This window comes from Polypterus senegalus, chromosome 3, assembly GCF_016835505.1.
Source record: "Polypterus senegalus isolate Bchr_013 chromosome 3, ASM1683550v1, whole genome shotgun sequence".
Taxonomy (NCBI): Eukaryota; Metazoa; Chordata; class Cladistia; order Polypteriformes; family Polypteridae; genus Polypterus; species Polypterus senegalus.
The window spans coordinates 182,662,804-182,680,487 of NC_053156.1; the positions used below are offsets into that span (position 1 = coordinate 182,662,804).

The 17,684-nt window shown below is 38.1% G+C and overlaps 1 protein-coding gene across 3 annotated transcripts in view; it reads left to right on the forward strand.

The window, feature by feature from the left end:
• urb2 (URB2 ribosome biogenesis homolog) overlaps nt 1-17,684 on the forward strand; it is a 246,717-nt gene that overhangs the window by 218,031 nt on the left and 11,002 nt on the right. For all 3 annotated transcript variants that reach the window (XM_039748283.1, XM_039748284.1, XM_039748285.1), the window contains exon 9: nt 5,004-5,143. In XM_039748283.1, coding sequence (XP_039604217.1) covers nt 5,004-5,143 — 140 coding nt within the window. The remainder of the gene's footprint in view (nt 1-5,003; nt 5,144-17,684) is intronic.

A 17,684-nucleotide genomic window follows, 5' to 3' on the forward strand; every position in this document is an offset into this window, starting at 1 on the left:
TATGTCTGTCTCCATATCCTTTTGTTTTCTACTGCTATGAATTTAACAAAGCGCAATTTGTGAGATTGAGATTGTCTGACTCAGATGAAAGAATGAGGTCATATTAAAAATAATTAGTAAATTCTCTCCTATTCCTTTGAGCTGTTGTGGTGTGCGTGATTTGCAGCTAGGTGCTTAGCTGAAGTTAACATTAAAGGTGGTATACTCAAAAAATAACTAAATCCAGAATTGAAATACTGCATAATTAACAACAGCCCCATGTTATATTACTTTTTATAGGTTATAATTCCATTTTTGAGAACTTCAGTTTACCCTCATACTTACAATTACTTGTCATTGCACACTTCTTTCTCTGTACAGTTGCTGTTATTGGTGTTGATATACAGGGTGAGCCAAAAAGAAGTACAACATTTCAAACGTTTATTCTACTAAAATATAACAAGATAAAATAAATTTCATTACAACACAAGAAAGGGAATACAAAATAGATTTTTTTTTTTTACTGTATTAAAAATGATGTCTTCAAGGTGGTGGCTATCATTAGCAATATACTCTTCGAGGTGATTTTTGAATGCTTTCATGACGCTTTCAGTTATTTAGGGGCAAATAGTGTCCTTGAGGGCTTCAAGATTTTGAGGTCGGTGTGTTTATACCTTCGACTTCACATAGCCTGACAAGAAGAAATTGCACAGAGCGAGATCAGGCAAACGTGAAGACCACTCAAGATCACTTGCAAGGATATCAGTTTCCCCGAAAACATCTCCTGCTAAACTTGCATGGATCTCTGCACCGTATGAGGTGTTGTTCCATCCTGTTGAAACCAGGCATCCACCATATCCATTTCTTCCAGTTGAGGCTTGATAGAAAAAGTTCTCTAGCATTTCAATGTAACGTTATGAAGTAATGGTGACTGTTGTCTACCCTTAAAAAAAAAAATAAGGGCCTACAATGCCAAATTCTGCAACGGTGCACCAAACTGTAGCACGTTTACTGTGTAGGGGTCCCTGATGAAGTTCACAAGGGTTGGTTTCAGCCCAGTAGTGAAAGATTTGCTTATTTATACAACCATTGAAATGGAAATGTGCCTCGTCACTGCACATGGCAATGGCATCTCGATGAACGGTTTGCAGAATCTCTCAGTGAGTTCCTGCACTACCGTCATTTTGTATGGATGGAAATTAAGGTCCTCATGCAAAATCCTCGTCACAGGAGGAAATGCCTAAGGCAGAAGCATGTTTGCACGCTGAACGTCTAGGAGACTGCAAAATTGGTGTCCTTACAGCTTGGATGCTTTCAGGCATTCGTACAGTCTGAGGCCAGCCTGGAGGTTTTCTGTTCAATGTTGTACCCATCTGTCTAAAGAATTGTTTTCCGGTTTGGGGCGTCACCTTTAGGAGGAATGCTGAAGTGTGTTCGGTAGGCATATTGCGTAGTGATTATGGATTTGTTGTTTTTGAAGAATGCTTCGACAGTGAAAGCATGGTGCACACCGGATCAAGGCATGTTGCAGACTGAAAACTACAAGGGATCACCTATCAAAGGATCTCCCTCCCAACTCACTCAGCTGCCTCTACCTCGCACAATGACCTTGAGAAATGTGATACTTCATTTTAGCTCACCCTGTATTAAAAAAAAAAAAAACATGAAAAGGCGAATTTAACCATGATTTTCAAAATTTATAAAACATATTACAATCATACACACGCACCCCCTTGCTATTTTGATTTAGAACATTAAGTTATTTAGATTACATGTTGCATACGAGACAAGCAGCGCACATGTAGTGGTTGTGCACATATATTCTGTCTCCTCTTGCTAAATTTGATAATTTACATGGGTTTATATAATCCCACCTGTCTTTTTGCTTTAACTCTATACATTCCTTTATATACGATGTAATCACTAGGTATTTTTCCTTTGGTGCACATCCATAAAAAGACATCTTTTCTGTCTGGAGTATATCTCTGCCTTTAACCCAGGATTGCTGATCCTTACAAATAAACTACAAAAAGAAAATAAGGACCGATCTCATTTGTCCTGTGATAGTACTATATTGGTATGGTTTATAGAGTTTCCTGGAGTTTCAAGAGGCAGATAGGTGCATGAAGTGCTAAAATTATTGGCTGTTTTGAGAGGAATGGTTTGGATCATAAACAAAATCTTCTAGGTCAAGGATACGATTGAGCAGCAGTTATGAGTGGGGTACATTCAGGTGTCTAAGCTAGGATGAAGGATGTTTTCAAATTTGTATTTTATGGCCATTGCAGTGCACATTGCTTAAACTTGGTGATAGTTGACGCAGTCAGAAGTGTACATCAATCTGGAATTTTATTTATTTTGTTGGAAAATTTTTACACATTCAGGTCTGGACCATACAATAATTGGGAATCGTTGGATTGCAGTATTAGTTTACAGGGTCACCAAGGGAGCTTCAATGCCTTAGCAATAACATGCTGGGTTTAAAGACATGTAGCATATTGCAATGTAATGGACAGACTGCCTGCCGTTCTTACAGTGCTTGAGTGAATTCAGTGTCAAAACAATCCACAGAGAGCCATTGAAGCTCGAGGAATACCAAGTCAGATTGATTGGAATTTTGTAGGGTGTCTTGCAGTGTTCAGAAAGGTTTTAGGTGATTCTAAATTTTTGTTAAACATCTTTCTAAGGCTGTTGATTTAATTTACTCACTGAAAGACGCAATGACAAATTATCATACCAGTGCCTATTTTGATGATTGATTTAGAGTTTTATAGTTGACCAGTGTTTAAAAAAAATGGTGTTTCTTCAACCCAGTACTTTTCAAAATGGTCAGTGAAGATAACAGGAAAATTCTAAGATTGTCTTGTTACCACCAGCCTTGGACAGCATGTAGAACCAGACAACAAATATGCTTTTCAAGTCTAAAGTGTACTAGCCAGGTATTGATAGCATGATTAGGGATGTGGAAAGGCATTTTTCTAATACTAACTGCCATATCATGCTTGGTATTCATGCTCTAAATTTATCTAATTCTAGCTTTCTAAAAGAGAAGGATGTTCTTGTTTTGGCAAACACTTATTATGAGTCCAATATTGAAGACTTGAAGCATGAACGCCACCAGATAAGAGTCTTAGACATAAAAAGAATGGTGAACAAAATCCTGAACACTCTGTTGGAAGTTTTTGAACCCATACTGGGAAGAGTATTTGAGCTGTTAAGGTTGTGTAAGACAGCTGTGGTATTACCAGTCAGCAGTGCTTCTTGTGAAGGAAGCTTTTAAGCCGTAAAGCTTATAAAAAAATTATTTGCGATCTACTATGACAGAAAGTAGATTGTCATATTTGGCTATACTAAGCATTGAGTCTAAATGCAATAAATCTTTGAATTTGGATGACTTTGTGAAAAGATTTTCTAGACAACATGGTATTTTTGTAGTTGTAATAGTCAGATGATAAAGAACACTGTTTTTGGTACAGGTCCTTTGCCACAAATACTTTATATCTAAATAATTTAAAAAACAGCATGATACTTCATTTTATAAATGTACATCAACACTTTTGAACATATTGGGTGTAGTTTATTTTAGGGTGAGAATTGTAAAATTTGCTAATCAAACAGTACATCGTTAAGTGCTACTCTGAGGCTGAACTTACCCTTATAATAACTGATTTTATTTACTTCATAAATACGCCTACCTCAAAAACATATGCCATATATGTGCCTCTGAAAGCATAATGTTTTCGTGTTGTAGCTCTCTTAAAAATCTTCTTGTGACCCTGTGTAAAATTCTCTAGATCCGCCCCTGCCTGTAAACAACAAAACTGGACAGTTGTCACATACACAGAAAGTTCAAGGATAATAACTGAACCTAAAGATATAAGAAGAACAAGAGTATAATAAAAGTAGACTTTTGTTTTCTACATTATCTGATTGTAAATCAATGATCCAACCAGTGTAAAAGGTATGCATTGATAGACACTGTATGTAAATTCAGTTGTTTATAAAATTGACTTCTACCCTTTGTTTTTTGATCATTCTGACCATGCTGTAACAGACTGCTGTGATGGATGCTCCCTCTAAGGCATTTTCCGAGGAGTAATTAAATGAGTAACAGCTCTTCTTCTGCTTGGTTTCTTTCTTAAACAGGTCTTTTTTAAAGATTAAGATGTCAACTTCTTCCATAGGCACAAGATATAAGACCAATGGTATACTTCCAAATCCAGCATGGGCACCTTCTCCCCACTCCTCAATCTCTCGTATACCAGAGTAGGACATTTAAGTAGAGGTTATTTTATAGTTTGAAAGAAAACTAAATATTGGGGATGTTACATTAGACCGATATTTAATAAGTGAAATATAGAAAGCACGGCAGTTGTTTAGAAAAAGGTGAGGGACTAATCTGGCACAGAATTTTAAGGGCAAATACTTCCAAGTGGACAGGGATTCCCCAATTCTTTTAAAACTGCAATAGTATTTGGAGGACATAATCTGGTGGAGAAGAAGAAAACTCTCACTATCTAGATGCATAAAGGAAATGATCAGTGGGGTAACGGCTATGAATGCACAGTTTGTGCTGGAGAGGTTCATGAGAGAAGGACAGATTTTGCCCAGTTGATTTAAAAACAGATAAAGATTGGTATTAAGATTCTATTGTACTCAATCTTTCATGTATTTTAAAGAATGGTGATTTTTAAGATTTCACTCTGCTTCTGAATGCATCCTCCAAAGATTTATTATATATCTTATTTGACCGTTTTATTTTTTGAGCATTCTTCTACTAGACTTTGATTTTATCAAAATCTGCAGATCTGTTGACTGTTTATTAGAGCTAATAGTGCTGTTAGTTTGCATATACTTTTTAGAATACTAGCCCTAAGATCGACACCAATTGTTTAACAGGTGTACTGGAAAGCAGTGAGTTTGTCTGTGTCTATGCAGGATGCTATACAGTAAGTATATATTTAAGTTTAGTTATATTAATCATTTAGGTCATATTGTAATTAAATTCTAAATTTATTTAACAGAGACTTCACATATGCTTGACGTAATCGTGAAATGTGCACGCTTGGTACAAAGGATGTATACACATATCGCTTCCAGAATTGAGGAGTTCACAGTGCTTTCTTCTTTCATTGTGGCTCAGTATGTCAGCAGTCTACAAAAGGTAACACCTTCATACAAGTCTTTTAGTACCACCCTCTTTGTTAACTTTAAATATTTAACTACTGTATATTTACATTTATTGATTATACAGGTCCTTGAAAATCAGATGCTTTTCCTAATAAACTATCATGATTGTATTATACATGTTGTTATCCTCCTTCCACTTTCAATTAGATGATATATAACTAATATAACTAAAAATATTTAAGAGCTGGACCATGCTTATTCCTTGTATTTAAGAATTACCTGAACAGAATATTAAGATGCACTTAAATTTTAGTCAAATTTTTAATTTGCATTTTTTTCTTTTTTTGGTTAGATGTGAGCTGTATTTATACTCTAAGAAGCACAGTTTAAATTAAAGTAACCAAACATTAAACAGTAGTTTTAAACTGATTTGAATAAAATGTATCTAAATTAATCATCCACCTGATCTTCTGCCTTTTATTTTGTGGGAGAGAAGCAAAAGTAGAGATACTTAAGTTTGAGCCAGGTTTGTAAATCCTCTGTCATTTGGTGCTCACTGACAAACAGTCTAAGATGATATTGGAATTGAGCTTCTTGCACTTAAAATCTAGAAAAGCAAATTGACATTGCTATTTTGGAGATTCACCAAATGATAGGAGACTTTTAGCTGGACAAATCACTGCACACCACAGCTCGTAGTGATTTGTGATATTTTTTTTCTTGCGTCTACCACAGCTATATTTCAGCTTAATTCACCGTATTGTTTAGACTGGCTATATCCGTTAGTCACTTTTTTTATATATAATGATTCTGTTAATTATTGTACTTGTTCTTTGCATGTGCCACCTAAAGGAGAAGCTGCCGCTTTGGCAGCGGAGTCTATAGAAGGCCTCAGATTAGCTCCTGTGTGTGTTAATAGGTTCCCATTTCTTGGATTTCCATTGTTTTGAATTTTACAGGTTTTCCTTTTAATTCTCTAGTTTTTTTTTTAATTTTGTTAATTTTTGCAAGATTACATTGTATTTGATTGCATTTTGCCTGAATAAGGGGCCTGAGTTGCCTTATATATTGTAATATTTTTAGTTAGCCAATAAAATGTCTCAATACATCCATAATGGCTAACACGGTACAACACCCTGTTAATACATAACTGCTGAATTAACTCTTTTAGGGCAGACGTCAACTTAGGGTTGAGGGTGGTAATTAACTGTAAACCCACCATTACATTTTAGTTTTATTCTGTTTGCTAGACAAAAAGATAGTTTGGTTGGTCTGACTAAGATTCCCTGTAGTATTTCCTGAGTAGTGAAAAGCAAACAGTAGCAAAAATGGTATCGTCATCTGGCGAGAAATCACAGTGAAAATACTCCGTGGGCGACGTTTTGCATATTATCACTTAGCTGGACTCTGACTTGTTGGACTTCGATTTTGATGCAAGTGATCTGGCGATCAAGATCAAAAATGATTGATGGTCTCGTCCGATGCGAGAGATGGACGTCTGAAGTGGAGCTCCGCTAACAGCGGTGATATTTTTCATATTATTTGCTTATTATCCTGAGATATCCTGTATCTATTCAACCCAAGGAGACTGCTACAGTATATATGTAAGCATACATAAACATGGCCAGCAAGAGAGGGGGTCCGAAAGAATTGAAAACTAAAGCTGCACCCAAGCTAAGATCAGCAAGCCCTAGCTCAAGATACGGCCGTTCAGAGAGAGACCTGGATCAGCTGGGCGAAAGTACAGACTCTTCGGGACCAAGGTCCGCTACATCGTCACCGGCTGAGAGTGAAAAGGGGAGCGAATGTACGATCGTGAGTGCAGATCTCGATAGCTCGCCGATCGGAGAACACCTGAAACTGGAAAAGGCCTTACAGTCCGCGATTTCAATTACTCCACGCGAGCCGGGAATAGCGGGGACACCGGCTACAGTAGGGCTTGACGCTTTACCTACGGTACAAACAAGCACAGTTGAAAGGTCTAAACTGCAGGTGATGTTCGCTGGGCTCATACAAGATATAAAGAAAACCGAGAAGGCAAATGAAAAAGCAAGGGCAAAGGCAAATGAGAGACTGAAACAGGAATTGAAACAGGAGTTGCAACAAGCAAACGAAACGCAGCGGCTGATGCTGCAACTGGCAAATGAAAGGTTGCGGCAAGAAATCCAAGTGGAGATGCGACAGATGCTGGGTAAAATTGAAATGCTTACTGATCAATTGGAGGATCTCAAGGAGACATTCACGACTAGGGTTGAATTAGCCGAAAATAGAGCTACCAGTGCTAAAGAAAAAGCAGAAAATGTCAGCTCCGAATGCAAAAAACTCGGAGACAGATTGGCTGCTTTGGAAGATAGGAGTAGAAGGTATAATGTCAGAATTGAAGGTCTGCCTGATAATCGTGAAAGTTCAAACCTTGTGCAATTCACAGCTGAACTTTTTCTAAAATAATCAGGGACGACTTTAAAGCAGAATCTGAGATAGCAGCGGCTTACCGCGTATGCGGATCAAACACCGTTAGACCCAGACCCAGATCTTTTATAGTTCGTTTTGAACGATTATCATTTAAGCTAGAGGTGATGGCACTCCTCAGAAACAAGGAAGATATTATATATGAAAATAACCACAAAGATACATTCGTATCTTCCCTGACTTCTCTCCAGCAACAGCTACTAAACGCGCAGCCTTCTACAACATTAAACAGCGGTTATGGCAAGCCAGCATCAAATACAGCCTCTTGTATCCGGCAAAACTGAAAGTGGAATGGCAGGGTCAATTCTATGTCTTAGCTAGCAAAGAAGAAGCAGAAAAGGAATTAAGAAAGCTGATCCTGGGACTATTCTGATACATAATAGTGAGTCATGGCGGTTAAAGATAAAGCAAGGATTAATAATCTACTGTCTAATCTATTCGTTTTAAAACACAGGTTTTTATCAGCATATATTCTCATATATTCTCATTATTAGTATTACTAGGGCGCTATCTGTTTATGTTTTATTGTGCTTAATTACTTTTTCTTTTTTTTTTTTTTCTTTTTTCTAATTATTTCATCTCTACCCTAAACGAGACTGTTCAATATCATACCCTTGGTTTATTGTTATTGCTATTACTGCATTAAGACTTGTTATCCATATTCTGGACACATTTTTAACACCATCACCCAGGTTTATTATCTGGGTGTATCATCTTAATGCACTAAAATTGCTGAAGACTATATATATATTTTAAGTGTAAAATTCTTTTTTTTTTTTTAAGACTATATTGGTAATAGATATCTCTATCTTTTAACCCTAAAGCGCTGCTGCATTGAGGCTTGTTTTGCTTTGGACGTGCTCTGTCTCGGGGTATGTCAGAGGACTGGGACTGTGTGAAGTGGGTTTTAGCCTCACTTGGGGAGGCAAAAAGGGAGGGTGGGGGGTTAAGGTGGGGAGAGAAAGAGAGCAGGCTTGAACTGTGCCTAATCTATCCTATTAATTTTTATAATTAGAACTACCAACGTAATAATAAGCTGTATGGCAACAACTCTAGGGGAAATAGGAAATTAAGGCTGAAGCTGTCTCACTTCCAGTTAAGACTATAAAATGACATCAAAAACTCAGAATCAGTGTCTCCATGTTGGGACAGTTAACTTCGTAAGCTAGAATGTTAAAGGCCTGAATCACGAATTAAAGAGAAAGAAAGTACTCTCTCACCTAACAGGTTTAAATGCTAAAATAGTATTTTTACAGGAGACCCACTTACTAAGCAAGGATCAGTTCCGGCTGCAAAAGGACTGGACTGGCCAAATGTTCCATTCTAGTTTTACAAAGACATAAAACAGTACAATTTGTAGCATCAGATGTAGTATTGGATCCTGAAGGGAGATATGTAATGGTCATGGGAGACTTATCTAACTGTAAAATGATTTTGATAAATGTTTATGCACCTAATGTTGATGATAAGGTGTAGCAGATAGAGGCGTGGTCCATCTCTAACACCCTCAGGTACCACTCTGAACACCAGGTGAAAGTATAATAACTATTATGTTTATTATTACACAGTGCACCAAGCTCCCTCCACTCCACACTCATAAATCACAAATAAACTACAACTAATACTCTTCCTCGCCCAGACACTTCGCCCTCCTACCTCCCAGCTCAGCTCAGTGTCTGGACTGGCCCATAATCCTTTTATAGCCCCTGACCCGGAGGTGTTCCTGCCCCATCAGTCCACAGTTCCTTATTCCTTCCGGGTCACGGTAAACAGTCCATTTCTTCACCCCGGGAGCACGTCATTTCTTCCTGTCACATGACTTTGACGTACTCCCGGTTTATAGGGCATATGCGGGCCTATGAGCCCCCCCTACAGCGACGCCTGGTGGCCCCCAAAGTATCCAGCATGATGCCCTGCTGGAACTCGGGGCATGAGCATGCTGTCGGGAGAGCTCCTCCTGGCGGCCTGGGGGTGAGGGCCGAAGTGAAATGCCGGCAATCCACCATAAAAGAATTTATACAAAATTTATTTGCATCCATTCCCAATCTGAACACTCATAAAGTTATAATGGCTGGGGACTTTAATTGTGTTCTGAATACACTTTTAGATAGGACTTCCTCCACAGGGGGAACGGCATCTAACACTGCAAAGATAATTACAAAGTTTATAACTGATCACAACTTATCAGATCCCTGGAGGTTTTTAAACCCAAATTCAAGAACATATTCTTTCTACTCACCAGTACATCATTGCTACTCAAGGATTGATTACTTCTTTATAGACAATAACTTTTTGCCTATGATTAAATCTTGCAAATACGATGCTATTGTTATTTCTGACCATGCATCTATGATCTTGGAGCTGAAATTACTAAGCCCCATACACTCACCCCGAGATGGCCTCAACCCGCTTCTATTAGCTGACGAGAATTGTACCGAATTTATATCCAAACAACTCAAATTCTTTCTAGAGACAAATACATCACTCGAGATCTCTGCAGATACTCTGGGAAACTCTTAAGGCCTTCTTAAGAGGACAGATTATCTCATATCTTTCCCACAGAAATAAATCCGAAGCCAAGAAAGTAGCAGAGATAAAAGCGAAATTACTAAAATAGATGAAGAACACGCCAGACTACCAAGCAAGACTCTACATAGGAGAAGGCAGGCTCTACATTCAGAATTAAACCTCTTAACAACTAAACAAACTGAACAACTAATCTACAAATCCAGACATCATTATTATGAACATGGAGAAAGCTAATAAGCTTTTAGCTCAACAAATTCACAAGCAAGAAGTGCATACGCAATCTCGTAATCACTAACACTAACGGAGATAAAATCATCGAACACAAAAATATAATGCACACTTTCAGAGACTACTATAAATCCCTATATACTACTGAGTTTAAAGAAGACAATACACAATCTAATGCATTTCTGGATACATTACAGATACCACAAATAGACGCTTTTAGTGTGGAGGAACTTGATAAACCTCTGGCATTATCAGAACTACTAGATGCTATAAAGTCACTCCAAAGTGGAAAGCAGCAGGCCCTGATGGCTACCCTGCAGAATTTTACAAGAAATTCTCCGCTCAGCTAACTCCCTCCTATTAGCAACATTTACAGAAGCCAGAGATAACCAATCTCTTCCACAAACCTTTCGCCAAGCACTAATCACTGTCTTTCCAAAACAAAATAAGGACTTATTACAATGTGCATCATACAGACCAATTTCACTTCTGAATAACGACGTTAAAATACTCTCTAAAATCATAGCTAGAAGGATGGAGAAAGTGCTCCCTCGTAATATCACAAGACCAAACTGGATTTATTAGGGGCCGACACTTATCTTCAAATCTTCGAGCCTGTTTAATGTAATATACTCACCAACTAAATCAAACACCCCAGAAATATTATTATCATTGGATGCAGAAAAAGCATTCGACATGATTGAACGGAAATACCTTTTTACTACATTGGAGAAGTTTGGGTTTGGCCCGAACATTTGTGCATGGATTAAATTACTGTATACTAACCCAGAAGCTTCAGTTTGCATCAACAACATTTGCTCAGACTACTTTAAACTAGAGCGTGGCACTAGACAAGGATGCCCTTGTCACGCTGCTGTTTGCAATTGCCATTGAACCACTGGCAATACATTGTTGAAATACTGATCAGATAAAGGGGATTAGCAGAGAAGGACTGGAACAGAAAATCTCATTATATGCAGATGACATGGTACTGTATATATCGGACCCAGAAAATTCTGTGCCTGCAGTCTTAGCAGCACTCACAGAATTTCAAAAGATCTCTGGTCTCAGAATTAATCTGAATAAAAGTGTACTCTTTCCAGTGAATTCTCAAGCATATAATATTAGATTAGACACCCTACCTTTTATCATTGCAGAACAGTTTAAATACCTGGGGTAAACATCACAAGTAAACATAAAGCTCTTTATCAACAAAATTTCACGTCTGCATGGAAAAAATTAAACAAGACTTGCATAGATGGTCAACCCTTCATCTCACACTAGCTGGAAGAATTAACACTGTTAAGATGAATATTCTTCCTAAGCTCCTTTTTATTTCAAAACATCCAATATACATTAATAAATCATTCTTTAAGCAATTAGATTCAACAATAACCTCATTTATTTGGAATTCAAAACATCCACGCATCAAAAGAGCGACCCTACAAAGACAAAAGGCAGAAGGCGGCATGGCTCTACCTAACTTCCAGTTTTATTACTGGGCAGCAAATATACAGGCGATAAGAACCTGGACACAAATAGAAGAACATACACAGGCTTGGTCCGCAATAGAAGTAAAATCCTGCAGTACTTCTTTGTATTCCTTGCTCTGTGCTCCAATAAACACACGTTATCGGCAATATACTAATAACCCAATTGTGCTCCACTCACTTAGAATCTGGAACCAATGTAGAAAGCATTTTAAGACGGAGAAGCTTCTATCTGTGGCACCTCTGCAAGAGAACCACCTCTTTCAACCTTCACAAACATATGCAGTTTTAATATCTGGAAAAATTTGGAATTAACTTGCTTAGAGATCTTTATATAGACGTCTTTGCATCCTATGAACAATTACATTCCAAATTTAACATTCCAGCTACACATTTCTTTCACTATCTTCAAATCAGGAACTTTGTTAAACAGAACCTTCCAGATTTTCCTCATCTTGCACCCTCATCCATGCTGGAAAAATATTGCTCAATCTCAAGGACTTAGACTCCATCTCTACAATATATAAAATCATTTTACAATCCCTCCTTTCAAAGATGATCTCTCAATTAATATATCAGAAAAGGAGTGGAAAGTAGCAATGCAGAGAATTCACTCGAGCTCCATATGCAAAGCATACAATTATACAACTCAAAATTATATATCGAGCACATCCGTCTCGACTAAAACTCTCAAAATGTTTCCAGGGCATGATCCAACCTGTGAACGTTGCAGCCAAGTCCCAGCCTCACTGGGTCACATGTTCTGGGCCTGCACCAAATTAACATTATTCTGGACAAAATTTTTAATTACCTCTCAGACAGCCTTGGACTCACAATCCCTCCTAACCCATTAACAGCTGTGTTTGGGGTTCTTCCAGAGGGCTTAAAGTGGAGAAAGACAAACAAATTGTGATTGCATTCACTACACTTTGGCACGCAGACTTATTCTGATAAACTGGAAGAACCCAAACTCTCCTCTTTAAGTCAGTGGGAAACTGATGTGTTATATTATTTGAAATTGGAAAAATCAAATACTCAGTTAGAGGATCTACAGACTTTTTCAAAACATGGCAGGATCTAATCAGTAATATTTTAAAATAAGTTCATGAAGAACAGAGAATTATTAATTTAGGTATGTTTACAAGCATTAAATTTTACGCCTTTGGCTTGCTCTCTCTCTCAGGGTGGGGATCGATCTGTTCTTAACTCAATTTTTCTTTTGTAAAAACTTGATTGCTTTGTATGGATTGCAATAAAATTAATAAAATTTTAAAAAAAGATCAAAAATGAAAGTGAGGTATCCGCATCAGCTGATCGTGATGCTGAACACGTTCCTGTAGCTGATGCATCTATGGCAATGATCACCTGGGTGAACTGTCACTTACAGTATAATGACAAGAGGTACAAACCAGATTGCATTGCATTGTGCCCTTGACTGCCGCTTCCAACCCCACCACGCAAAGACAACCTGGCAACAAGCCTGCCGCATATCCATGCCAGCCGTCATGCTGCCCGTGAGTGGCTCAAGCCACAAAAGACGGCAAACTGGTGGCCACAGCACAATGCAACCGACATTTTATGTTGATTTACATGTGAAACTATTGCTTTGTGTGCTTTTCAGAAAACTGCATTTTTTGGAAAAAATATTCGGCCCTCAAAGAGCTTATATATCATACCTTGATTGGTTAAAAGACATGAGGTGTTTTAACATAAAGCAAGAACAACCTAAAATAAGTATTTCTCCACCATGTCCTTGCTCTTCAATATCTCTTGAATTCAGCTTAGCAAGTCTTATGAGGTTAATGAAAAGAACATTACATCAGCCGGTTTCTTGAATCACCCCACTGGAACATTCTGCTTGTTTTCCTAACCATTTCAGCAGTTTCTTCTTGATATTAGAAATAACAAATCTTTATATATTTCACTGTATATTGCAAACCAAAGTATTTAATTACTGTTACCTCCAAATTATTCTCTCATATTCCCCCCTTTAAAACTCTGAGGTTTAGTTTCTTACTTTAAGACCAAATATGTCCCCAAATTGGGGCTAAAAGTAAAAAAATCCCTGGCCAGTCGCATTTGAAGGAGAAACAGAAATCAGTTTTAAGCATTAATACTTAAATCACATAAATCAATGAAAGCAAATAAAATCAAATACGTTTAATATAGAAAATCAAAGTAAAAACACCTTCTGTAAATTTGGCTATAAGTGACCCATTTGTACTGCTTATTATTCTGGGTCATCTTCATAACTTCTTTAGTATAATGACATAACACTGTCAACAACTCTTTGATCAAAGTAATAAATGTACCTAACCTTGTATTTTATCTACAATCTTAATATTAATTTGACAATTAATATTATTGTTTGTGGTTACAAAACACAAGTATTTACCTTAAAAACTTCAAAAAGACCTCAAAGGTTTCTAGTTTACTTTAGCAATGATGTGTACAGTAATAACTAGAGAGAGAATTCTTATACACACAACCATGCTCACACTCTCAAAGTTGCTCCAGCTGTGGTCTTAAAGTAGGGTACCACCTTTATTGCATGAATGCAAACTGTTATCTTGCTGGAGGTTAGTGTCAATCCTCCCTTCGGAAGATGACAGCACTACCTATATTAAAGTCACTGGCTCTTTTCCAAAATCAAATTTAAATTACAAGGGTTGCACTGAAGCTTCTTTGCCAATGTTAAAATCTTCTACCAATTGCTGTAATTTTCAGCTTGTATCTGGGCTTTTCAGTTCACAAACTGCACATTCACAAACTCTTTGCATAAGACATTCCATCTCTGTTGTACCCACTTACAGGTAGTCGTCGACTTATTACATATGCATCTTACAACCATTCGACTTAGGACCACTATCACGTCTCCCAGGCAAACAATAGTTTTTGCCATGCCAACTCTGCATGCTGTGACTCCTTCATCTTCAGTGTATTACGTGCAGCAGTTTTGATTTCTTTCAGTTACATTTTCTTACACTTGCAGGAAAAAAGTCAATTGATCTTGACACAAAAGTGAAGCTGATCAAGCAGTATGTGAGGGGAAAGAAACCACATGTGAGTGCTGTGACGATGCGGTTTTGACTCCATGCTCTCATTGCTGTTCAGGAGCCCTTCAACCCCAACACCGTCGGTACTGTCACCGATGAGCTAGACAGTGGAGGCAATAACAAATTGACCAAGGGGATGGTTCAAAAGGTGCAAAGTGCTTTTATTAAAACTGTCATCAAAAACAATAAATAAATAATTCTTAAAAGTCAAACGTGGAGGTTAAAAATATACAAAAAAAAAAACAGTCTTTTTAAAACGAGGTTAAAACTTTCTTACGGAAGCAGTCTTTAAAATCAACAAGTCTTCTTTTAACTGGTGACTCCCCTGCTTCTCCCTGTCCAGGCTTTGCAACAGGGGAGCCACTCTACCTGCAACTGACCTTCTTTCCACTACTGATCTGGAGACGTCCCGATCCCTGGCTTCAGTTCCGCTCCCTCCAGACCACAACTTGGGAATTCCTCTCACCGCCAAGGCTCTCACGTGGAGGACACCACATCCCAAATCCTGACTCCCGCTGCCATCTGCGGCCCCATGCAGAGTCACCCATCTCCCAGTCACTCCCATACTACCTACAACAAATTCTTCGGGAAAGACAACAACTACTACGCCCTGGGTGTCGGCCTAACACCCAGGCTGTCTGCTCAGCTGCCTAAGAGAGCTCGCTCGCTCGCTTGCTTGCTTGCTTCCTACCGCACCGACTTTCTCTCTTGCTACCTGTAACCTCCGTCTCCTTCTCTTTTCGTTTTTCTGATCTTTCTGTTCTTTCCTTTCCATTTTTTCTCTGATCCCCAACCGACTCGCGCTTCTTTTTATATTGCAAGGGGCCATAGCAGCTGCAGCACATTAGCCACGGGAACAATCACGGATGTGGGCAGTTCCTCACCTGTGCACTAGGTGAGAAACGCCCACACCACAGATCGCCCCGTGGCTTGCTATGGCCCAACGCCCTCTCGCTAAGCCGTCACGAGTGCGGTGATTTATTTATTTAAAAAAAACGGCCTTTACTCAGCGAGCTGTGGACCCATAACACCACAAGTGCATGTAACGTTAAGTTATCCCATTGTAACTGGTGTTCACCACATGTGCTATTATGCCGCGCTCTGGCTTTGAATCCGGTTGATAAAAAAAAGGATATAAAACAAATAATAGCTTAATGGACTTAATATATAGTAATATACAAACATTCAGGTTTGAATAAATATACTGGTCCGTCTTGCTTCCAGATCAACTTATGACTAGTTCATCAGAACCGAACGTGGTTATAAGTCTAAGATTACTTATTTTACTTTGTTTGGCTACCTTCTATATTACTTAGGCCCAATGAGCCACAATATTAATTATTTGTCATGTATTACCACCAACTATTTCTGTCTATATGGCCCTAAGTACCCCATGTTCCTAAAAGTACAGAAAAACCTTGATTATCTGTCATTTAATTAACTGTCAGTCTACATTAACCATCAGGGCAAAAAAATAAAAATATTGCGCACACCAGCGTCTACCTGTTACTACTGCTATGCACATTGGATCAACTCTTCATTTTTCTAGTACATAGTGTTTTTCCCCAGCCCCTCGGGTCATGCCGCATTTTTAAATCACAGTGTCAGTTACATACCTTCAGCTTTAATACCATTTTGTACCTTTTGTCTTTATTAAACTACCATACATTGTTATGGCCGGTAAACATATGTGTGTTATGTTGGAATTGTTGCAAAAAATTTTAATTATTAAACATTTACGAAACTGCAAAAGTGCTTCAAGTATTGCTTCAGTTTACAGAGTAGGAAGAAAAGCAGTGAATGATATAATGCATGATACCGAAAAATTGAAAAATATGTTGAAAATGGAAACCTCTGATAATGTTATTCTGTATTAATAGTAATGTTCTGCATTGTAATTTTCTTTTTAAATTTTGTTATATTATGTTTTGTTAATATATTGTGATGTACAAAAAGGGCAGAATGCTATGTAAGTGATAGGACTGGGTGAAGGGCTTCTATTCTGTGAGGGGTGGACATGCCTCTCAGGAGGTGAGTGACAGGAGAAGTTAGGAGAAAAATGAAGGTGTGGCAGAAGGAAGTTTTGAGTAGGGAGTCAGGAGACCATAAGCAAGAGTATTTGCAGTATAGAGAAAGAATGTGAGTGGCAGGAGATAATTCTTGGTAGGCAAAGCTTTCTTTTTTTGTTTTGGAGATGTACTATGTAACCCAGATAACGGAGTATAACACAAAGCAACGTTTGTTACAGAGCAAAGACTCCAAGTAAAACATAGAAAACTTCAGTACCCCTGAGTAGTATTTGTTTTTTTTTTTTTTCGTAACTGCGACTATTTACTAAAATAATCTACTGTTTAACATTTTTAAAGTAGCTCTTTTGTTATCCATCTTTTCTCTTATCCGGTGGTGGCCATCATTAACGATAAACTCTTCAAGACAATTTCTGAACACTCGCATGACTTGATCGGCCATTTCAAGGGGAATAGTGGCAATTTTGTTTGTCCAAAATTGATGTTCTTACAGCTTGGATATTTTCAGGCATTCATACAGTGTGAGGCCAGCCTGGAGGTTTCCTGTTCAATGTTTTAACCGTCTGTCTAAATTTAACCACCCACTGAAGAATTTTTTTCCGATTTGGGACGTCACCTTAAGGAGGAATGCTAAAGTGCATTAGGAAGGTGCATTGCATAGTGATGATGCATTTGTTGTTTTTGAAGAACACTTACACTGGACCAAGGCTTGTAGCTGACTGAAAAGTACAAGGAATCGCCTATCAAAGGACCCCCACCCCAAATCACTCTGCTGC